This window comes from Phyllopteryx taeniolatus, chromosome 19 (assembly GCF_024500385.1).
Source record: "Phyllopteryx taeniolatus isolate TA_2022b chromosome 19, UOR_Ptae_1.2, whole genome shotgun sequence".
NCBI lineage: Eukaryota > Metazoa > Chordata > Actinopteri > Syngnathiformes > Syngnathidae > Phyllopteryx > Phyllopteryx taeniolatus.
Window position 1 is genome coordinate 1569049 of NC_084520.1, and position 22495 is coordinate 1591543.

Sequence of the window (22495 nt, forward strand, 5' to 3'; positions counted from 1 at the left end):
CGGTGACATCCATTTTCATTTCTCCCTGGTCCTTTCGTGGTCGCCTCGACGACAAAGGATGTTGATCTGGCTTGCCGCATTCAAGGCCAGTGTTTCTTTGTGCGCCAATTTAGTAAAAATTGGAATTATGTGACATAAGATTACACAATTGTTGTAGAGGAGATGAATGTCTGCCAGAGGGGAAAAGATGCTATCACTGACTTTCATTAGGGTGTAATGCATCCGATATTAACAAGGTTTTAAAAGAGACAGATGTATATATATATATATATATGTTTTATTTTTTTATTTTTTACACAATTTAAACAGTTCTTGTGTCTTAAGTACATGCATACAAACAAAAGTAAATTTCAAACATGCCCCCTTTAAGGATTGCTCACTGTTCTTGAAACAACGTGATTACTCTTCTGTCGTCATTAACATTGTTTTAATACTCCACTGAATCTCGTTCTGTGTTTGCAGGTCATTAAGTCAGCTCGCGTTATGAAGAAGGCAGTGGGCCATCTCATTCCTTTCATGGAGAAAGAGAGGAAAGAGAAGATAGCTTTGTCTGGATCAACTGAAGACATAGTTAGTATGAATTCAATATTTTGTTCACTGGATTCATAGCTGTCCGTCTGCCACTCCCATTTGTGTGTGTGTTAAAAATTGTGTTTTTAACAGTTCTCGAGGCATCAAGGTGCCAAAACATTGTCAAAGGTTTACAGGTCATCAAAGGTCATCAATGTGTTTTCTTTCTTTTTGCTGGACCTTTTCTGATTCCCCCCCCTTTGTTTGCAGAATCCTTATCAAGGCACCGTCATTCTAGCTACAGTGAAAGGTGATGTCCACGATATTGGCAAGAACATTGTAGGTGTCGTCCTGGGGTGCAACAACTTCAGGTAAAACTGTTTTTTACTGATAGGATACAATTCATGTAAAAAGTACAATATTTTACAGAAGGATTTTGTATGGCAGAGAACGAAAGATGCCGAAGGTAAATATAAAAGATAAAAACAACCAACTAACGTTATAAGCAACGGTAAGAAAGACTACTACAAGAAGAAGATAATCAAAACAATGTTCTAAAATGTGAAGAATGAGATGGCAGTAAACAATACAGTTTACTTAAATATTTTGTTGTGAAACTATAATATGCATTGAAGTAACAAATAGCTTCAATCCATTCTTTGTAAATGTACACAGGTGGCCAGAATTGTTGGTACCCCTCTGTTAGTTAAAGAAAAACCTGCAATGGTCACTGAAATAATTGGAAACTGACAAAAGTAATAATAAATAAATTACTGAAAATGAACCTATGAAAATCAGACATTGCTTTTGTTATTGTGGCTCAACAGAATCATTTAGGAAAAGAAACGAATGAAACAGGCCTGGGAACGATTGATGCTCAAAAGGCGAGGGCCAAAATACCATTGACAGTTACAGAAATGGTTATTTCAGTGATTGCCTCAAAATGTTGTGCAACAAAATATTAGGTTAAGGGTACCATCATTTTTGTCCAGGCCTGTTTTATTCGTTTGTTTGTTTTTAATGGTTAAACTACAATTGAAAAGCATAGTCTTATTGTCATTGATTACTTTTTAGTACATTTTTATCTACTATTGCTTTTTTCAGTTTCAAGTTATTGTGGTTATTATGATGATTGTGGGTTTTATGTTGGTTACTATTTTTTAAAATGGATTTAACATTTATCCGGATAAGACAATTGAGAACAGATCCTTACTTGCAGTGCCGACCTGGTTGCAGACAGTGGAGTAAAACAAAGATTACAAACATCATTGTACACTTAATACTATGTGAGTCCCGGGATGCACATGTTATGGGAACAATGAGTCCTAACCGGGGAACAATGAGTCCCTGCAACTTATCATCACCGAATACAGATACAGTAATCCTATGCTATATCACAGTTCTTGCTTAGCGGTCCCGCTGTATTGCAGATTTGTATTATAATAATTGTAATTACAATTGTTACTCTTTTTTTATACTGTTTGTACAATATTGTTGTGTTATCAATTGCTCTTGCGCTCTCTCAATATTTTATGTGTTTTAAGTACAATTAACTTTCAATTCTAATTCTAAAATAATGAACATTGACATTGTAATGCACCTCCTTGAGCTGTCACCTTATCGTGGTGGAGGGGTTTGCGTGTCCCAATGATCCTCGGAGCTAGGTTGTCTGGGGCTTTAAGCCCCTGGCAGGGTCACCCATGGCAAACAGGTCCTAGGTGAGGGACCAGACATAGCACAGCTCCAAAAACCCTTATGATGTTAAAGAGGATGTTTTCCCTTGCCCAGACGCGGGTCACCGGGGCACCTTCTGGAGCCAGGCCTGTAGGTGGGGCTCGAAGGCGAGCGCCTGGTGGCCAGGCCTGCACCCATGGGGGCCCTGCCGGGCACAGCCCGAAAGGGTAACGTGGATCCCCCTTCCCATTGGTGGTGGAGGGAGGCGGGGACCTTGGCGATCCGATCCTCGGCAACAGAAGCTGGCTGTAGGGGCGTCGAATGTCACCTCTCTGGCAGGGAAGGAGCCCTAGCTGGTGTGCGACGTCGAGAGGTTCCGACTAGATATATTCCGGCTCACCTCCACACACGGCTTGGGCTCTGGTACCAGTCCCCTGGAGAGGGGTTAGACTCTCTTCCAATCTGGAGTTGCCCACGGTGAGAGGCGCCGAGCAGGTGTGGGTATCCTTATTGCTCCCCGGCTCGGCGCCTGTATGTTGGGGTTCACCTCGATGGACGAGAGGGTAGCCTCCCTCCGCCTTTGGTTGGGGGGACAGGTCCTGACTGTTGTTTGTGCCTATGCACCAAACAGCAGTTCAGAGTACCCACCCTTTTTGGAGTCCTTGGAGGGGGTGCTGGGGAGCGCTCCCACTGGGGACTCCATTGTTCTGCTGGGGGATCTTCAATGCTCATTTGGGCAATAACAGTGAGACCCGGAAGGGCGTGATTGGGAGGAACGGCCCCCCTCCCCCGATCAGAAGCCAAGCGGTGTTGTTATTGCACTTCTGTGCTCATCACGGATTGTCCATAACGAACACCATGTTCAAGCATAAGGGTGTCCACACGTGCACTTGGCACCAGGACACCCTAGGTCGCAGTTCGATGATCGACTTTGTGGTCGTGTCATCGGACTTGCGGCCGCATGACTTGGACACTCGGGTGAAGAGAGGGGCGGAGCTGTCAACCGATCACCACCTGGTGGTGAGTTGGCTCCGATGGTGGGGGGAAGATGCCGATCCGACCTGGCAGGCCCAAACGTATTGTGAGGGTCTGCTGGGAACTTCTAGCAGAATCCCCTGTCAGAAGGAGTTTCAACTACCACCTCCGGCAGAACTTCACTCATGTCCCGGAGGAGGCGAGGGACATTGAGTCCGAGTGGACCATGTTCCGTGCCTCCATTGCTGAGGCGACCGAGCTGTGGCCGTAAGGTGGTCGGTGCCTGTCGTGGCGTTGGTGGACACCATTGGTGAGGGATGCGGTCAATCTGAAGAAGGAGTCCTATCGGGCCTTTTTGTCTTGTGGGACAGCTGGGGCAGCTGATGGGTACCGCCTGGCCAAGCAGAATGCAGCTTTGGTGGTTGCTGAGGGAGAAACTTACTTCCTGATTAGATGTAACTCTAACAAGGTACAATTTATCGTCAGTAGTAGCGCCAAGAGATCGTTTGAGGTAAAAGTCAATGTCTTTAAGGTACGCGGCTGTGTCGTGTGAACCGTCAGATTTAGGTTCAAATCTCGGAATGTTGCTTGCAATTCTAAGTGTTTTAAGCTCATACCTGTAGAGATGCCAGGATAATATACAAACGCAGGGGAGGCATTGAGCGGCTCGGCAGTGCCAGGGTCGGAGAGGGGCGTTGCGAAGTGGCAGGGGCCGTTGACCGTATCCCAGGGAGGTCGGAACCAAGCTCTGCTTTGTCGATCCTAGGAGGCAGACTGACAGCTGTGCGCTCATTGATGTCATCAGACAGTGTTTGCTGTAGGAAGAGTTGTTGCTGGTTGGCAATTCATTTGCGGGCTGCCTGTAATTCCCGTCGAACGAGTGTTATTCCGGCTTCCTGTTCTAGCGTTAGCTTTTGCAGATGGCGCAGGTCAGATTCTAGTACTGTCAATTGAGACATGAGTTCACATGAGTACTCAACGCTTTTAGAGCGTTCTTCTTTGAGCATCTCAAGCTGAGTTTCAACATTGAGGCGCGCTTGTGCAAGGTTTAAACGAGTGTTGGACTATGCTAGCTGTGCCGTTAAGTTGATTTGTTGTTGCGGTTCAGCTTCTAGTTTGAGTTTCCTTCAGCTCCAGCATCGCTCCATTTTAGCTGTGGCACTAAGTTTACAACGATGCAACTGAGCGTTCAAGCGAGATTTTTATCTGTTAAGGTTTTGTGCTCCGCATCACTTATAGGTTGTGCCATGTTGCTATTGAGGGCTTCAAGGCTAGCATCTTTGACGGATTCTGCATAACCTGGGATGAGGTCCTTTGTAAGGTTACTTACAACCCCAATTCCAATGAATTTGGAACATTGTGTTAAACATAAATAAAAACAGAATACAATGATTTTCAAATCATGTTCAACCTATATTTAATTGAATACACTACAAAGACGATATTCAATGTTCAAACTGATAAACGTGATTGTTTTTAGCAAATAGTCATTAACTTAGAATGTTATGGTTGCAACACGTTCCAAAAAAGCTGGGACAGGTGGCAAAAAAGACTGAGAAAGTTGAGGAACGCTCATCAAACAAACACCTGTTTGAAACATCCAACAGGTGAACAGGCGAATTGGGAACAGGTGGGTGCCATGATTGGATATAAAAGGAGCTTACCTGAATTGCTCAGTCATTCACAAGCAAAGATGGGGCGAGGTTCACCTCTTTGTGAACAAGTGCGTGAGAAAATAGTTGAACAGTTTAAGGACAATGTTCCTCAACATACGATTGCAAGGAATTCAGGGGTTTCATCATCTACGGTCCATAATATCATCAAAAGGTTCAGAGAATCTGGAGAAATCACTGCATGTAAGCGGCAAGGCCAAAAACCAGCATTGAATGCCCGTGACCTTCGATCCCTCAGGCGGCACTGCATCAAAAACCGACATCAATGTGTAAAGGACATCACCACAAGGGCTCAGGAACACTTCAGAAAACCAATGTCAGTAAATACAGTTCGGCGTTACGTCCGTAAGTGCATCTTGAAACGCTACTATGCAAAGCAAAAGCCATTGATCAACAACACCCAGAAGCGCCGCCGGTTTTTCTGGGCCCGAGCCCATCTAAGATGGACTGATGAAAAGTGGAAAAGTGCTCTGTGGTCCGACGAGTCCACATTTCAAATTGTTTTGGGAAATTAATGGACGTCGTGTCCTCCGGGCCAAAGAGGAAAAGAACCATCCGGACTGCTATGGACGCAAAGTTCAAAAGCCAGCATCTATGATGCCAATGGCATGGGTAACTTACACATCTGTGACGGCACCATTAATGCTGTAAGGTACATACAGGTTTTGGAGAAACATATGGTGCCATCCAAGCAACGTCTTTTTTATGGACGCCCCTGCTTATTTCAGCAAGACAATGCCAAACCACATTCTGCACGTGTTACAACAGCGTGGCTTCGTAGTAAAAGAGTGCAGGTACGAGAGTGGCCTGCCTGCAGTCCAGACCTGTCTCCCATTGAAAATGTGTGGCGCATTATGAAGCATAAAATACGACAAAGGAGACCCCGGACTGTTGAATAGCTGAAGCCGTACATTAAGCAAGAATGGGAAAGAATTCCACTTACAAAGCTTCGACAGTTAGTGTCCTCGGTTCCCAAACGTTGTTTGAATGTTGTTAAAAGAAAAGGTGATGTAACACAGTGGTAAACATGACCCTGTCCCAGCTTTTTTGGAATGTGTTGCAGCCATAAAATTCTAAGTTAATGATTATTTGCTAAAAACAATAAAGCTTAGCAGTGTGAACATTAAATATCTTGTCTTTGTAGTGTACTCAATTAAATATAGGTTGAACATGATTTGCAAATCATTATATTCTGTTTTTATTTATGTTTAACACAACGTCCCAACTTCATTGGAATTGGGATTGTAAAATAATGTAACTATTCTTATATTACAAAAGAAAATAAATCCCATATCATCACCATATGGACGATAATATGGCCGGTGGCCGACGGGTTAGCACATCTGCCTCACAGTTCTTAGGACCCAGGTTCAAATCTGGCCTCACCTGTGTGTAGTTTGCATGTTCTCCCTGTGCCTGTGTGGGTTTTCTCTTGGTACGCCGGTTTCCTCCCACATCCCATGGTAGGTATGGGCTGGAATACGTGCCAGCAGGAACTGAATTTTAATCATTTATATTTGAATTTGAATTTCTACACTTGAATAATTGCATTTACAAACTGAATTTGAAAAACAGAATTTGAATTTGTCATGTTTAATTAGAAACATTGCATTTAAAAACTGAATCTGAATAGTCTAATTTGAAATTGAATTTATTAGTTTGAAACTGAAGTCCAATAAACTTGAAAGTGAATGGAAGAAATTTTTATCCGCAATGAAGATTCAAATTATATATTTTCACATAGTTTGATCATTTCAGATTCAGTTTGACAAATTCAATTTCAAATTGGCTATGACAGACCGGGAACTGTAAGGAATAGCAATCAATCGGTGATACACAGATTAGTCTTCGGCCAATCAGCGCCTTCGTTTTTTATCACGTGACATAGGGTCTCTCCGGAAAGTCAAATCTTCTAACCAGCAACAGTATTTTAACCTTCATACCACCTTTCCTTAACCCTTTCTGGAATGCGTCATACGGTCAGAAAGAGAGTCTTCAATCAACCTATCACACATGTTTTTTGGGATGTGGGAGGGAACCGGAGTGCCCAGAGAAAACCCACGCAAGCACGGGGAGAACATGCAAACTCCACACAGGCGGGGCTGGGATTTGATCCCCGGTCCTCAGAACTGTGAGGCAGACGTGCTAACCAGTCTCGCACCGTGGCGCCTTCCGAGTAATCGATTTTTAAAATTATGTACTGTATTACAAAAGAACACATTCACTCCCATTTACACAGCGAAATAGGAAATGGTGTACAATCTTTTAATGTTTTGAGCATGTTTCAAGCACGTCCCTCTGGTGTTCACTCTTAATATTACAGTGGCTTGCTTCACTGTATATTACAGTACACCAACATCGCAGCAGACCCTGCGATGTGACTATTGCACACACATACATCGCGATGATGATGATGCGTAAACAAAATATCATGAAGCCCTAGTGAGTAGTTATTTTTGGGGTGGGTATATATTGGGAAATTATGTATTATATATCTATGGATTGTATGTATGTACTATATGCATGCATTTTACTGTATGTACTCATGTACTGTATGAATTTTGGATTACACTTTTTGAAGGACAACTTATCTTGAGTAACAGGTAACATTTAATGAATTTGTAACTTTTTTTGACCAGTAGTACATGGTGTTTCCGCATGGGATATTTATATTGTAAATTTTTTTATTTCTTAGTTTTTTTGTACAGCATGCTCCGGTTTCCTCCCAAATCCCAAAAACGTGTGGCCGGTTGATTGAAGACTCTAAATTGCCCGTAAGTGAGAATGTGATTCATATGTGCCCTGCGATTGGCTGGCGACCAGTTCAGGTTGTACCCCGCCTCTCGCCCAAAAATAGCCGGGATAGGCTCCAGCACCCCTGCGAAAGTGTGAAATGATCCCAAATTTTGGACATTCTCTGTCTTTTATACAATCTGTCCTCTGGCTAGCGCTTACTGCTCTGCAGTAAAAGTCCCATGTGGAAAAATAATCACCGCAAAAATCCTACGATATAGCGAATAAGTCGCAATATAAGTACCATAAAAAATTATTTGAAGCAGCAAAAAGTGAACTGTGATTTTCATATGGATTGTCATCCACTTTCTGTGTTTATTCAAATCCTTTACAATAATCAGTCATCAGTAATTTCTTTGCAGTGTACATGATATTTGTATTTCAGGGTGGTTGACTTAGGTGTGATGGTTCCTTGTGATAAGATTCTCAGAGAGGCCATCCAACAAAAAGCAGGTACAATTAGCAAATAAATAAATTTCACCTCATGTTCAGAAATCATTACCATCTTTCTTCTCAGGTCTGTATCTGTTGCATACAAGAAACTAATTAGTGTAGAAAATATGTAGATTCTGTTAACCCACGGATCTTGAATCTAGTCCTCCAAGACAGAAATCTTGCATGATCAAACCTAATCTAACAAAGACGAATAAGAGGAAACACCACCAGATATGTTGAGCCGATGTTTCCTGGATGTTGCCGAAAGGACCGAAGGTGGCAATGTTGTGGAATGGTGGTGTTTTGGAAAATACTTCTTGCCATCTGGTGAAACCCACTCATACATAATATGTTTATCTTTATATGTGTACCAGGCTTTAAGCCCTGTACCTGATTTTGCCTCGTCCTGACCAAGGATGACAAACGCCAGACTATTGTATGGTATACAAGATTATCCTATAAAATGATCCTGTGGTCTGAGGTGTGTTAAGAGTTAATTTGTCCGATAATAGGGTCCGAAACGGGTTGGGGCTCACAATCTTAAAGTACCCCAAAACATAAATCGTTGTTTTGTTTCTAAATACATTTCATATGTTTGAAGATAAGTGCTGAAAACGTGCAAAGACTGAGAACAATATAGTACTGAATTGTTGAGATATAGCTGAAGACTCTTTTTCACATAAATGTTTCTGGTTTTGTGGGCGGGGCTAAAATCTATCCTTGTGACATCAAGAGGTTTGTTTTTCAAAGCAAGTCTACGACCTAACCATTCTGCAACAGTCCCGCCGTTGGTCTCTTCGCCAACAATCAGAAACGGTCAGATAGAAAATGTTTTTGGTGGTTTGAGAAGTGTGCAACAAGTCTTGTTATTAATTCAATCCTGAACATCGTGCACAAGTATTATTAACTGTCAAAAACTAATCCAACATTTGGATTCTTGCAGACATTATTGGATTGTCCGGTCTGATCACCCCCTCTCTAGATGAGATGATCTATGTGGCCAAAGAGATGGAGAGACTGGGAATGGCAACACCATTGTTGATCGGGGGAGCCACCACATCAAAGTAATACAAAGACTCTGCAGTGCTCTTCTTCTCTGTCATTGGCCACACTAGTATGGTTTGAGCGTACAGACACTTTGTGGTGACGAGAGAAACTTTTGTTTTTGTCGAGAAGAGGCTGAGAAGTTGTTTGGCAAAGGCCCATATTTCTGGGTTTGCTTGCTTTATGCTTATGGTGCTTCATATCAGATCTAGTTTTAAAACAAGACAAAGAAACACATACAAACCCCAATTCCAATTCAGTTGAGAGGAGTAAAATGTAAATGAAAACAGAATACAATCATTTGCTAATCATTTCAATTGAATACACTACAAAGACAAGATAGTTAATGTTCAAATTGATCAACTTTGTTTTTTGCAAATATTCTCTCATTTTAAATTTGACGCCTGCAACACATTGTTTACCACTGTTTTACATTACCTGTTTTACATTACCTTTTAACATTATTCAGTATGCAGTAGTAGTAGTAGTAGTAGTAGTAGGTGGAATTCTTTCCCTTTCTTGCTTGACGTACAACTTCAGTTGCTCAACAGTCCGGGGTCTTCGTTGTCATATTTTGCGCTTCCTAATGCGCCACACATTTTCAATGGGAGACAGGTCTGGAAAGCTGGCACGCCAATCTAGTACTTGCACTCATTTACTATGAACCCACACTGTTGTAACACTCACAAAATGTGGCTTGGCATCGTCTTGCTGAAATAAGTAGGACCGTCCCTGAATAAGACGTTGCTTGGGTGGCAGCATACTCCAAAACCAGATGCTGGAACCAGATAAGAATCCGGATGGTCCATTTCCTCTTTCCCCCGGAGGACACGACGTCCATGATTCCCAAAAACAATGCGAAATGTGGACTCGTCAGACCACAGCCGGCGGCGTTTATTGTTGCTATATGGCTTTCACTTTGCATTGTAGAGTTTTAACTTGCATTTGTAGATGTACAACGAACTGTGTTAACTGACAATGGTTTTCTGAGGTGTTCATGACCCCATGTGGCAATATCCGGTTAATAGCCGGTTTTTAATACTCTATAGGTGATGAAATCCCTAAATTCCTTGCGCATAGGGCTCCTTCTGGGGAAACACTGAAAGAAGTAAAATATTATAAAACAGTAGAATCAGTGTAAGAGAAATGATCCCAAAAAAAAAAGATCTAAAAAAACAGGCAGGACGTAAACTATTAAAATGACCTGAATAATAGACCAAGAAATATAAAAAATGATCCAAACATAAATAACAGACCTAAAATATCTAAGCTGCAATAAACTAATCATAAATAACAGGCCTAAGAATATGAAAGCAGTAAGTACAAATGAAAGCCAATGTATTTAGTTAAAAGCTAAATTAAAAAGGTAGGTCTTGAGCATGTTGCTAAAAACAAGAACAATCTCTGCAGCTCTAAGGTTCTCTGGCAGGTTATTCAACAAGCAGCGGCCATAAAACTGAAACGATGCCTCTCCGTGAGAGCGTCCTGACTTTTGGAACGCTTAAAAGGCCAGTGCCGGAGGATCTCAGTGCTTGCGAGGGTTCATATGGTCAAAAGAGTTGTGAGAGATAAGAAGGCCCAAGACCATTTTAAAAACCAATAAAGGAACCTTAAAATCAATGCTGAAACACACGGGGAGCCAATGCAGTGATTTTCAAATCGGGGTAATATGTTCCTGCTTTCTGGTCTTGGTCAGGACACGTGCTGCAGAATTCTGTAGTAATTGTCTGTCATCTGGTGGTGGAACATGGTTCTACAAACGTGAACGTACAGCAGTGGGTCATAATGACCCGAGGACAGTGGCTGGTTGGTGGGCCGTTTTCACCCAGTTGACAGCGTGTCTCACTTCACTTCTATGGAATTTGTTGTGGAGGGAATGTTATGTTTCTTGTTTGATAGGACTCACACAGCAGTGAAGATTGCCCCGCGCTACACCTCTCCTGTTATCCATGTTCTGGACGCTTCTAGGGGTGTGGTGGTGGTAAGAATGTCTACTGCTGCACGACCTTAGCGAACAGACACTTGCTAGCATACATACGAGCATGTTTTGCGTAGAACACAGATCACTGTTTGATTTCGAGAATTCTTTGGTGAGAAAAATCAGCTCGGCAAGGGAACACATAATTGGATTTTTCTTCATTGTGCTGTCAGTGCTCTCAGCTTCTGGATGATAGTGCGAGAGAGGACTACTTTGAAGACCTGAAAGAGGAATATGAAGAAATAAGACAAGAGCATTACGACTCCTTGAAGGTAGGACAAAGCAACATTATTATATTATTAACCTATTGCTAATGTTGCATACACAATTGAAGGCTCCCATAATTGGAGTAATTTTACATTTCACAGATTACATATTGATACTGAACTGTAGTATGTTTTAGATAATACATTTGGCTTGCCTCTCTCGATGCTCTCTGTTATACTTTTTCTTTTTAGGACCGTCGGTATCTGTCTCTGTCCCAGGCTAGAGAAAAAGCTCTACATATTGACTGGCTATCAGCGACTAAGCCAGGTAAATTGTCTGATAAAATATTTCCAAATGTATCTGTTCATAACCATTCCACAATTTGTGGCTGCATACGTAGTCTTACCTCAAACTAATACATTGGTGCCTTGAGAAACAAGTTTCATTATTTCTGCGAGCACGCTTGGAACTTAAAACACTTGCGCTGTATCTCAATTCATCGTTTCCCATGGAAATGAATAGCAAAGCCATATCTCAAGTTTGCGCTTGCACGTCAAAGCAAAAAAACTCAGAAGTCGAGTCACTCGTATCTCAAGGCGTCACTGAATGAATACTGAATACTGTCGCGATGGGGCTCGCCAAAGTTCAGTTTTGACATTGCAGCTTTCAGGTGACCCTTGACAGATGAGCCGATTTTGCACGATGTCATGAAAACTCGGTCATCTGTCGGGATGATACATTCACTTCGAAAAGCCCAATTCCAATGAAGTTGGGACGTTGTGTTAAACATAAATAAAAACCGAATCCAATAATTTGCAAATCGTGTTCAACCTATATTTAATTGAATACGATATTTCATGTTCTAACTGATAAACACGTTCCCAAAAATCTGGGACTGATGTCATGTTTACCACTATGTTATATCACCTTTCCTTTTAACAACATTCAATAAACATTTGGGAACTGAGGCCACCAATTGTTGAAATCATTATTTATTGATTTTTTTGCAGACTTCCAAGGTACAATGGAACATTTATGGAGGAATTTTCAGAACTGCTGTCAGTGATCTGTACTGACTACAAACTATTTCCTCCTACCGGGAGACTTTGACATTGACAATGACTTGCGATATGATATTTGCAAAATATTTTACTGTGACAAAAAGGTTTGTCAGCAACAAGCAGTGGCATACCAAACAGGTCAATTAATTTAAAAAAAAAAGAAAAAAAAAGGCTTGGCTTTTATTTGTTTGATCATTTGTTCGACTCAGAGGGGCCAGCAGCCAGTTCTTATAGTGAGGGTCCCTAACCCTCTTCCCCTGGGAAGAACACTTAATTTTGAGCATTACCACAATCATATGATTGACATACATTTAAAAACGATTGCATTAGTGTACCACCACCATATAAAGTATCGTTTGATTATTCACACTAATTTACAAATGATTTATTAGTAAAACACAACAATTTGCCAATCGCAGGGCACCTATAAACAAACAACCATTCGCGCGCACATTCACACCTAAGGACAATTTAGAGCCTTCAATTGCATGTTTTTGGGATGTGGGAGGATACCCGAGTGCCCGGAGAAAACCCACGCAGGCATGGGGAGAACATGCAAGCTCCACACAAGAACCCCGGTCCTCAGAACTGTGAGGCAGATGTGCTAACCAGTCCTCCACCACGTCAAGAAACTCGCCTGGCTGAAGTGAGCAATTTATTAATTGCTGCAAAACAGCCAGTACTGATTTCACAATAGTTTTGAAAAAGTCAGATGGTATTGAGTCAAGACGGCTAGTTGACAGTTTCAGCAGCTGAACTGTTTTCTCTATAAACTTTGACATGGTAATAGAGTTTCTCCTGGGTGGGTTGAGATGTACCATCATTTTTTCATTTTGCTGATTTATGCTGATACTTAACCTGATGGATTGTATTTTTGCTATGGTCTCTCATTTATGTATCGTAATAGACACAGAGGTTTCAACCTCCTTAGAGATTACCAGGTCTAAGATGTGACCTTGAGCGTGGGTTGGACTCGTTTTATGTTTGGAGAGGTCAAATGTGTCCAGTATAGCAGAAAGTTCTTTCAAAATCTTTCCCATGCTATTGTCAACATGAATGTTAAAGTCTCCCGGTAGGAGGAAATAGTTCACTGACAGCAGTTCTTGAAAATTCCTCCATACATTTTCCATTGTACCTTGGAAGTCTGCAGAAAATACATAAATAATGATTTAAAAATAGCAGCAATTCCGCCACCTTTTTATTTTATTTTATTTTTTTCCAATTTAACACTTGTTCATCAAATTAAAATTTGCTGGTGTTGCCTCATTTAGAATGTTTTTTCAGCTGCTTTCAGTGACCTGATATTGAATAGAGCAAGTCCATCCATCCATCCATCTTCAAACATCTCTGTGGAGATATTTTGGCCCACTCTTCCTTGCAGAATTGTTTGAATTCAGCAAAACATTAAGGTTTTTGAACATTTTTAAGATTAGGCCACTGCATTTCAATTGGATTCAAGTCTGGACTTTGACTCGGCCACTCCAAAACCATTCATTTTGGTTTTTTTTTGAAGCCATTCAGAAGTTGACTTGCTGGTGTGCTTTGGGTCGTTTATCCTGCTGCAGAACCCAAGTGTGTTTCAGCTTGAGGTCACACACTGATGACTGACGACACATTATGGATAATCTAACGCAACCCTAACCTGCTAGATATTGAAAATTCCAAGTTTTCTGGGAAAAGGGGCAACATCTTTTTTTTAGTCACAGGACATTTTCTGACCCTTTCATCGCCAAAATAAGCAAAAGCGTCCAGGCAGACATGTTGAGGCTTCGGTATTAACTGAGGCAAGGGAGGCCTGCAGTTCTTTAGAAGTTGTCCTGAGTTTGTGTGTGGCCTCCTGGATGAGTCATCGCGGTTCTCTTGGGGTAATCTTTGTAGGCCGGTCTGGGAAGGTTCAGCACTGTTCCATATTTTCATATTCCATATGTGAGGATAATGGCTCCCCCTATGGTTGGCAGGGATTCTATCGCTTTAGAAATTGCTTTTGTAACCCTTTCCAGACTGATAGACGTCAATTACTTTATTTCTCGACTGTTCTGGAATTTCTTTGGACCGTGTCATTTTGTCGCAGCTTTTTTAGGTTTTTGTCCGACTTGATTTTGTCGGGACAGACTCTTAAGTGATTTTTTTATTTTTTATTGAACAGGCTGGACCTAATCAGGCTTGTATGTGATCAGTGAAAATGAACCAAAAATTATGATTAGCCACAATTAATTCATGATTCAACAAGGGGAGTAATTACTTTTTCACACAGTGCCAGGTAACTTTGAATATATATATATATTTTTAAAATGTAATCACCATTTAAAAACAGCATTTGTCTGATATTTATTTAATAGTTTGATGATTCTAAACAATAAAGTGGGAAAATTATGCAAAAATGTAAGAATTTGAGAAGGGGGCCAATACTTTTTCACGGCATTGTATTTGCAGCAGGCAGCCAATCATATTGCAGCGGGACGCTTTTACCCAAATGATCGAGACGTCTCTCTCTCTCTCTCTCTCTCTCTCTCTTTATAGCATGTGAATATACCAATGTATCGAAAGGTGTGCATTGTAGATAGAAGACTTCAAGATTTCTGGCGTCAACTTTGGGGGTGCGGATTATACTCAAGAGCGTATTATACATGAGAAATAATTGTATTATTTTAAGGGTAAAATTGTAAGATGAGATTCAAAAGATATTAAAAGTGTTTTGGTATTAAGGTTTTGTGTAATTTTATGGTTCAAACAATTAAGGCAATTATCAGAAACAAAATATACGTGTCCCCCCCACAAATAGCAACGGTTCACTCGATTATGTTTTTTTTTTTTTGTTTTCCACTTTTTGACATTGTTTTGCTCAAAGTTAAATGTCTCCGTCAACTTCAAATCAATAGATCGCTCTACTTTATTAATCCCATAAGGGCACTAATGGAGTTTCAGCTTTCCAAAATTGACTTTGTCTGCACTTGGCACAAATATCTGGATAATATCATGATTACAATATTTCAGAAAACATATTGTGATCAATTTGAGGCCACAAGCACTATTTTTGTGTCAGTTTCTAGAGTGGGCACTGGACAACAGCTACTTCAAATGCAACTGGTATGCAAGATGAGAATGATTTTGATTTATCTTTCAGTGACTCCTCAATTGGTTGGCACCCGTGTGTTTGATCAATACGACCTGACCAAACTGGTTCAATTCATCGATTGGAAGCCTTTCTTTGATGTCTGGCAGCTCAGGGGGAAATATCCCAATCGAGGTTACCCTAAGATCTTCAATGACAAGACAGTTGGTATGTATTCCCAATTTGTCAGGTTATTCAATTTGAAGAAACGACTAACATGCTACCATATCTTTTTAATGGCACAATGTTAAGCGCTGATGACACACAGACTACAAACGTCAAATGATTTGTTGTTATTTTAAGTTTTGAACTTTTACTGAAAAGCAACATTTTTATTCCGTTTTTCAGTTGCTTTGCCGCTTCTTCATATTTTCAATTGATATCATTTTGACAGGAGATATTTTGAATGTAGCGCTAAATTTTCAAGTTATTTTTAAGTTTATTTATAATGGGGCGGCAAGCACTGCCAATGGGTCACACAAAGTAACTGCTTTGCACGACTTGACCTCCGAGGGCCACTTGCAGTAATAGAGAAAGTAGAAGTCACGATCAAATATTGTTATTATAACTCGTTTTTCACAGAGTTTGAAGAATATAGGCCAGAGAGTATTGTTGTATTGCCTGTTTGTATGTGTTTATACAGTGTTTGTGTACCAATATTCGTTGTTTTGAGAGATATAAGTGCCGCGATTTTGGATAATAATTTTCGTTGGCTCGTCAATGGTGTTTGTTCATTTATTGTGTGTTAGCGTTGAGCTAGCGATTTTGTGAACAAAAATGAAGAAAGAAACTAAGTCTGTGATGTATTTGAACATTCAGTAGATGTAATTCTTTAGTTATGTGAGTTTAATTTTACAGTGACGCTAAACTGGAGTGTCAATAAACGACATAAAGCCAGCAACATTCACTCATACTCATTGCTACGATGTTAGCACCTTACCAACCTCTTGTTGTGATCACGTGGGCTTTGCTTGCCATCTCGGCCTTGCTGGACCAACAGTACTGGAGCTGAGCATGGAATGGACTGCTTGTATAGGAGTGTTAAAATTGGAGATTTGAGATAGTTTTAGATACAACCCCAAGATACTTGAACTCCTTCACTTGGGGCAGGATCTCATCCCCGACCTGGAGATGGCACACGCCACCCTTTTCCGACTGAGGACCATGGTCTCAGATTTGGAGGTGCTGATTCTCATCCCAGCCGCTTCACACTCGGCTCGAAACGCTCCAGTGTGAATTGGAGATCACGGCTTGATGAAGCCAACAGAATCACATCATCTGCAAAAAGCAGAGATGCAATTCTGAGGCCACCAAACCGGACCCCCTCTACGCCTCGACTGCGTCTAGAAATTTTGTCCATAAAAGTTATGAACAAAATCGGTGACAAAGGGCAGCCTTGGTGGAGTCCAACCCTCACCGGAAATGAGTCCAACTTACTGCTGGCAACGCGCACCAAACTCTGACACCAGTCGTACAGGGACCAAACAGCCCATATCAGGTGGTTCGATACCCCATACTCCTGAAGCACCCCCCACAGGACTCCCCGAGGGACACGGTCGAATGCCTTCTCCAAGTCCACAAAACACATGCAGACTGGTTTGGCGAACTCCCATGTGCCCTCAAGGACCCTTCCGTGGGTGTTGAGCTGGTCCACTGTTCCACGGCCAGGACGAAAACAACACTGCTCCTCCTAAATCTGAGATTCGACTTCCAGACGGACCTTCCTCTCCACCACACCCAATAGACCTTACCAGGGAGGCTGAAGAGTGTGATCCCCCTGTTGTTGGAACACACCCTCTGGTCCACTTTCTTAAAAAGGTGAACCACCACCCCAGTCTACCAATCCAGAGGCGCTGTCCCCAATGTCCACGCGATGTTGCAGAGGCGTGTCAACCACGACAGCCCCACAACACAGCCTTTAGGAACTCCGGGCGAATCTCATCCACCCCCGGGGCCTTGCTACCGAGGAGCTTTTTAACCACCTCGGTGACCTCAACCCCAGAGATAGGAGAGCCCGCCTCAGAGAACCCAGACTCTGCTTCCTCATGGGAAGGCGTGTCGGTGGAGTTGAGGAGGTCTTCGAAGTATTCTCCCCACTGACTCACAACGTCCCGAGTTGAGGTCAGCAGCGCCCCATTCCCACTATACACAGTGTTGATGGAGCACTGCTCCCCCCCCCCCCCCCCCCCGAGATGCCGGATGGTGGACCAGAATTTCCTCAAAGCCGTCCTGAAGTCTTTCTCCATGGCCTCATCGAACTCTTCCCATGCCAGAGTCTTTGCTTCAGCAACCGCCAAAGCTGCATTCCGCTTGGCCAGCCGGTACCCATCAGCTTCCTTAGGAGTCCCACAGGCCAAAAAGGCCCGATAGGACTCCTCCTTCAACTTGACAGACTCCCTCACCATTGGTATCCACCAATGGGTTCGGAGCTTGCCGCTACAACAGGCACCGACAACCTTACGACCACAGCTCCGGTTGGCCGCCTCAGCAATGGAGGCGCGGAACATGGTCCACTCGATGTCCCCCGCCTCCCCCGGAACATGAGCAAAGTTCTGTCGGGGGTGGGAGTTGAAACTTCTTCTGGGATTCTGCCAGACGTTCCCAGCAGACCCTCACAATACGTTTGGGCCTGCCACGTCGGACCGGCATCTTTCCCCACCATCAGAGCCCACTCACCACCAGGTGGTGATCAGTTGACAGCTCCGCCCCTCTCTTCACCCGAGTGTCCAAGACATGCGGCCGCGAGTCCGATGACACGACCACAAGTCGATCATCGAACCATCCAGGACTCACTGTCATTGCCCACGTGAGCGTTGAAGTCCCCCAGCAGAACGATGGAGTCCCCAGCTGGAGCGCTCTCCAGCACCCCTTCCAAGGACTCCAAAAAGGGGGGGTACTCTGAACTGCTGTTTGGTGCACAGGCACAAACAACAGTCAGGACCTGTCCCCCCACCCGAAGGCGGAGGGAGGCTACCCTCTCGTCCATCGGGATGAACCCCAACGTACAGGCGACGAGCCTGGGGGCAATAAGTGTAAAGCCCCAGACAGCTTAGCTCCTAGGATCATTGGGACACACAAACCCCTCCACCACGATAAGGTGACAGCTCAAGGAGGGGTAAATATATATATATATATATATATATATATATATATATATATATATATATATAATAAACACACTCACACATAGGTACACACACAGGCGCTGAAATAAGTATTTAAAAATAGTGATCATTTTTCTCACTATATATATTTCCAATGGCGCTATTGACATGCAAATATCACGAGATGTTGGGAACAACCCAAGTAACCCATACATACAAAGAAAGTGGAACACATTAGTTCATAAATTAAGTTGTGTGCAATAATGTGAGATGATGTAGGGAAAAAAGTATTGAACACGCCAACTGATATTTATTTAATACTTTGTACAAAAGGCTTTGTCTGCAATGATGTCCGCCTCCTGTAAGGCGAAACGAGTCACATGCATGGCTCTGGTGTGAATTTGGCCCATTCCTCCACACAAGCAGTCTTCATATCTTGAAGGTTTCGTGGGCTTCTTTTATGGACCTTGAGTTTCAGGTCTGTCCATAGATTTTCGATTGGATTCAAGTCAGGTGATCAGCTGTACCACTAAAACAGCTTTTTTTTTTTTTTTTTTCTCCTTTGAAACAATTCAGAATTTCCTTGGCAGTATGTTTTGGTTCATTATCCTGCTGAAATATCCAGCCGCATTTCATTTTCACCGTCCTCGTACAAGGCAGCAGATTTTTGTCAAGAATGTCTCGGTACATTTGCCCATTCATCCTTCCTTCAATAGTGTGAAGTTTACCAGTACCATTTGCTGAAAGCAGCCCCACACCATAATTCTTCCATCTCCAAACTTCACTGTTGGCATGGTGTTCTTAGGGTGACGCGCAGTGCCATTTCTCCTCCCAACATGGTGTGTGCATTATGGCTTCCAAAGAGTTAAATTTTGCTCTCATCAGACCAGACTATATTCTCCCAGTATTTAACTGGCTTGTCCAAATGTTTTTCAGGCAACTTTAAACAAACTTTGACATGCTTTTTTTTTTCTAAGCAATGGGGTCTTATCGTGATGAGCGTGCATACAGGCTTGTTTTCCTTGTGACAACAGTACCTGCTAATTCCAGGTCTTTTTGAAGCTCTCCACAGGTGGTCCTTGGCTCTTGGACAACTCTTCTGATTATTCTTTGCACTCCTCTGTCAGAAATCTTGCGAGGAGCAGCTGATCGAGGCAAATTTATGATGGGATGATTGGCTTTCCACTTACGTATTATGGCCCCAACCGTGCTCACTGGAGCATTCAGAAGCTTAGGTATGCGCCTGTAACCAATGCCCTCGTAATGCTTTGCAACTGTCTTGAGACAGCTCTTTTCTCTTACCCATCATGAAATGTGCCTTGACTCACACCTTGGCAATGAGACCTTTTTGTAGGCCATCAATTAGGACTTAACCAGCCGATATTAATTTGCACTGACAAGGGGCTGGATTGCTGTTTGGTTATTGATAGATTTTAGGTGTTCTCTTGGCTTTCCAAGCCTTTTTGCACCTCCCTTTCTTCATGTGTTCAATACTTTTTCCCTGTGTCATTTCACATTATTACACAACTTAATTTCTTATCGTATTTGTCCTACCTTCTTTGTATGTATAGTTTACTTGGGTTGTTCCGAACATCTGGTGAAAATTTCATGTCGATAGCACCTTTGGAAATATATTGAGTTAGAAAAATGGTGACCTGTTAAATACATACTTATTTCAGCCGCTCTGTGAGTGTGTGTGTCCGTGTGTTTATTTATATATATATATATATATATATATATATATATATATAAACAGTTATCAACATTTGGAGGGGATAGCTTTAAACCTACAATAGTAAAAAAAAAAAAAAAAAAAAAAAAAAAAAAAAAGAAAGGTCTTTTGGTCAGTAATGATTTTTTTTCCGCATTCTGAAAAGCTAGATGAATATGACCAATCTCATTGATATTGATTCCTTTTAGGATTGGAGGCACGTAAAGTTTTTGATGATGCCCAGCGACTGCTTAACCAAATGATTGTTAATTCAAGTCTGACGGGGCGAGGATTGGTGGGGTTCTGGCGGGCCCAGAGTGATGGCGACGACATCAACGTGTACAATAATTATGATACAGTGCACAGAGATTCCGAGCCAATCGCAGTATTGCACGGTTTGCGGCAACAGGTGAGAAAAATTATGAATACAGTCTTGCCAAAGACATTAGGTCTAGAAGAATGTGGGTCTGAAGTAAGGCACACCATTATATTTCTCCGTCAGGTGGAAAAGGACTGTACATCTTCAGAACCCTACCTGTGCTTGGCAGACTTTGTGGCACCCTTAGACAGCGGCCTGGCAGACTACATTGGATTATTTGCTGTGGGAGTGTTCGGTGCTGAGGAACTGAGTCAGCAGTTCCAGGCTGAGGGAGACGACTACAGCAGTATTATGGTCAAAGCTCTGGCTGACCGACTGGCAGAGGTGCGGGATGGATCCTATTTCTCATCACTGCAATGTATTTAGATGTCTTCATTTGGCATTTCATGTGATGCTTTTCCGGGTTCAGTTGAAAATTTGTGTAAATATTGTTGAAACAAATGATGCCTTTTACTTGTTGGCTACATGTAAATGACTAAAAGGCCTGCGACAGTCAAGGATGGAAAAGATGGCCAACGATGAAATTAGTACAACTGGTCAGGCTCATTCAGTCAATCTTGAATATTATTCAGCTTTAAATCGACCAGTTAATCTCTGTTCTTTTGAAAAGTGTTGCATGAAGACAACAACGATCAAAAAGGTTTGTCATTCACAATGAACTGCAGCTGAAACTGAAAACATGGAATATACGTGCCGGACAAGTAGTCAGCGATAGCACAATACTCTAAAGAGACCCCTTTGAGAGCACCTTAAGCTCCATCATAGTAATGTAAAGTAAGTGCAACCCAGTGGAACATGCCCCCCCTCTTTATTTTCCCCCAGGCATTTGCCGAGGAGCTACATGTCCGTGTGCGCAAGGAACTTTGGGGCTACTGTGGTGGTGAGTCTCTCCAGACCTCAGACCTCCACAGGGTTCGTTATCAAGGTATCAGACCAGCCGCAGGCTACCCAAGCCAGCCTGATCACACTGAGAAGATTGTCATGTGGAACCTGGCTGGAATCCAGGAGAGCATTGGTACGAATACTCACTTTTCATAACTACTGATGGATGCCTGGATTGTTCTTTGTTCAAAAAAGAACAAGAGTATAAAACATGAACCTTTTTTGTGAATAATGTCTGCTCCAATACTTTTGCTCACTTGAAAAGTGGGTGGGTTCAAACAAAAGGCGCTCTGTCCTGAGTTGTTGAACACATCGAGATGTAAATACCATGAAATAAAAGCTGGAATTCTGAACTTTTGTCTCATATTAATTTTTTATCTGAAACCCAAATGTCTTCAGTATACAACAAAAACAAAGGAATTGACCTTGCCGTTCCAATACCTTTGGAGGGGATTGTATGTAATCTTTGTAAAACACTAAGTATATTTATATACTGTATGTACAAGCCCAATTCCAATGAAGTTGGGGCGTTGTGTTAAACATAAATAAAAACAGAGTACATTGATTTGCAAATCATGTTCAACCTATGTTTAATTGAATACACTACAAAGATGGCGGCACGGCGGGCGACTGGTTAGAGCGTCAGCCTCACAGTTCTGAGGACCGGGGTTCAATCCCCGGCCCCGCCTGTGTGGAGTTTGCATGTTCTCCCCGTGCCTGCGTGGGTTTTCTCCGGGCACTCCGGTTTCCTCCCACATCCCAAAAACATGTATGAATTGGAGACTCTAAATTGCCCGTAGGTGTGGATGTGAGTGCGAATAGTTGTTTGTTTATGTGTGCCCTGCGATTGGCTGGCAACCAGTTCAGGGTTTACCCCGCCTCCTGCCCGAAGATAGCTGGGATGGGCTCCAGCACGCCCGCGACCCTAGTGAGGAGAAGCGGCTCAGAAAATGAATG

At 42.4% G+C, this 22495-nt stretch overlaps 1 protein-coding gene across 4 annotated transcripts in view; it reads left to right on the forward strand.

The window, feature by feature from the left end:
• mtr (5-methyltetrahydrofolate-homocysteine methyltransferase) overlaps positions 1-22495 on the forward strand; it is a 71583-nt gene that overhangs the window by 45944 nt on the left and 3144 nt on the right. For all 4 annotated transcript variants that reach the window (XM_061755633.1, XM_061755634.1, XM_061755635.1 and 1 more), the window contains 11 exons: positions 463-570; positions 781-881; positions 8011-8078; positions 9004-9124; positions 11004-11085; positions 11256-11354; positions 11541-11616; positions 15475-15630; positions 20487-20686; positions 20780-20980; positions 21479-21671. In XM_061755633.1, coding sequence (XP_061611617.1) covers positions 463-570; positions 781-881; positions 8011-8078; positions 9004-9124; positions 11004-11085; positions 11256-11354; positions 11541-11616; positions 15475-15630; positions 20487-20686; positions 20780-20980; positions 21479-21671 — 1405 coding nt within the window. The remainder of the gene's footprint in view (positions 1-462; positions 571-780; positions 882-8010; positions 8079-9003; positions 9125-11003; positions 11086-11255; positions 11355-11540; positions 11617-15474; positions 15631-20486; positions 20687-20779; positions 20981-21478; positions 21672-22495) is intronic.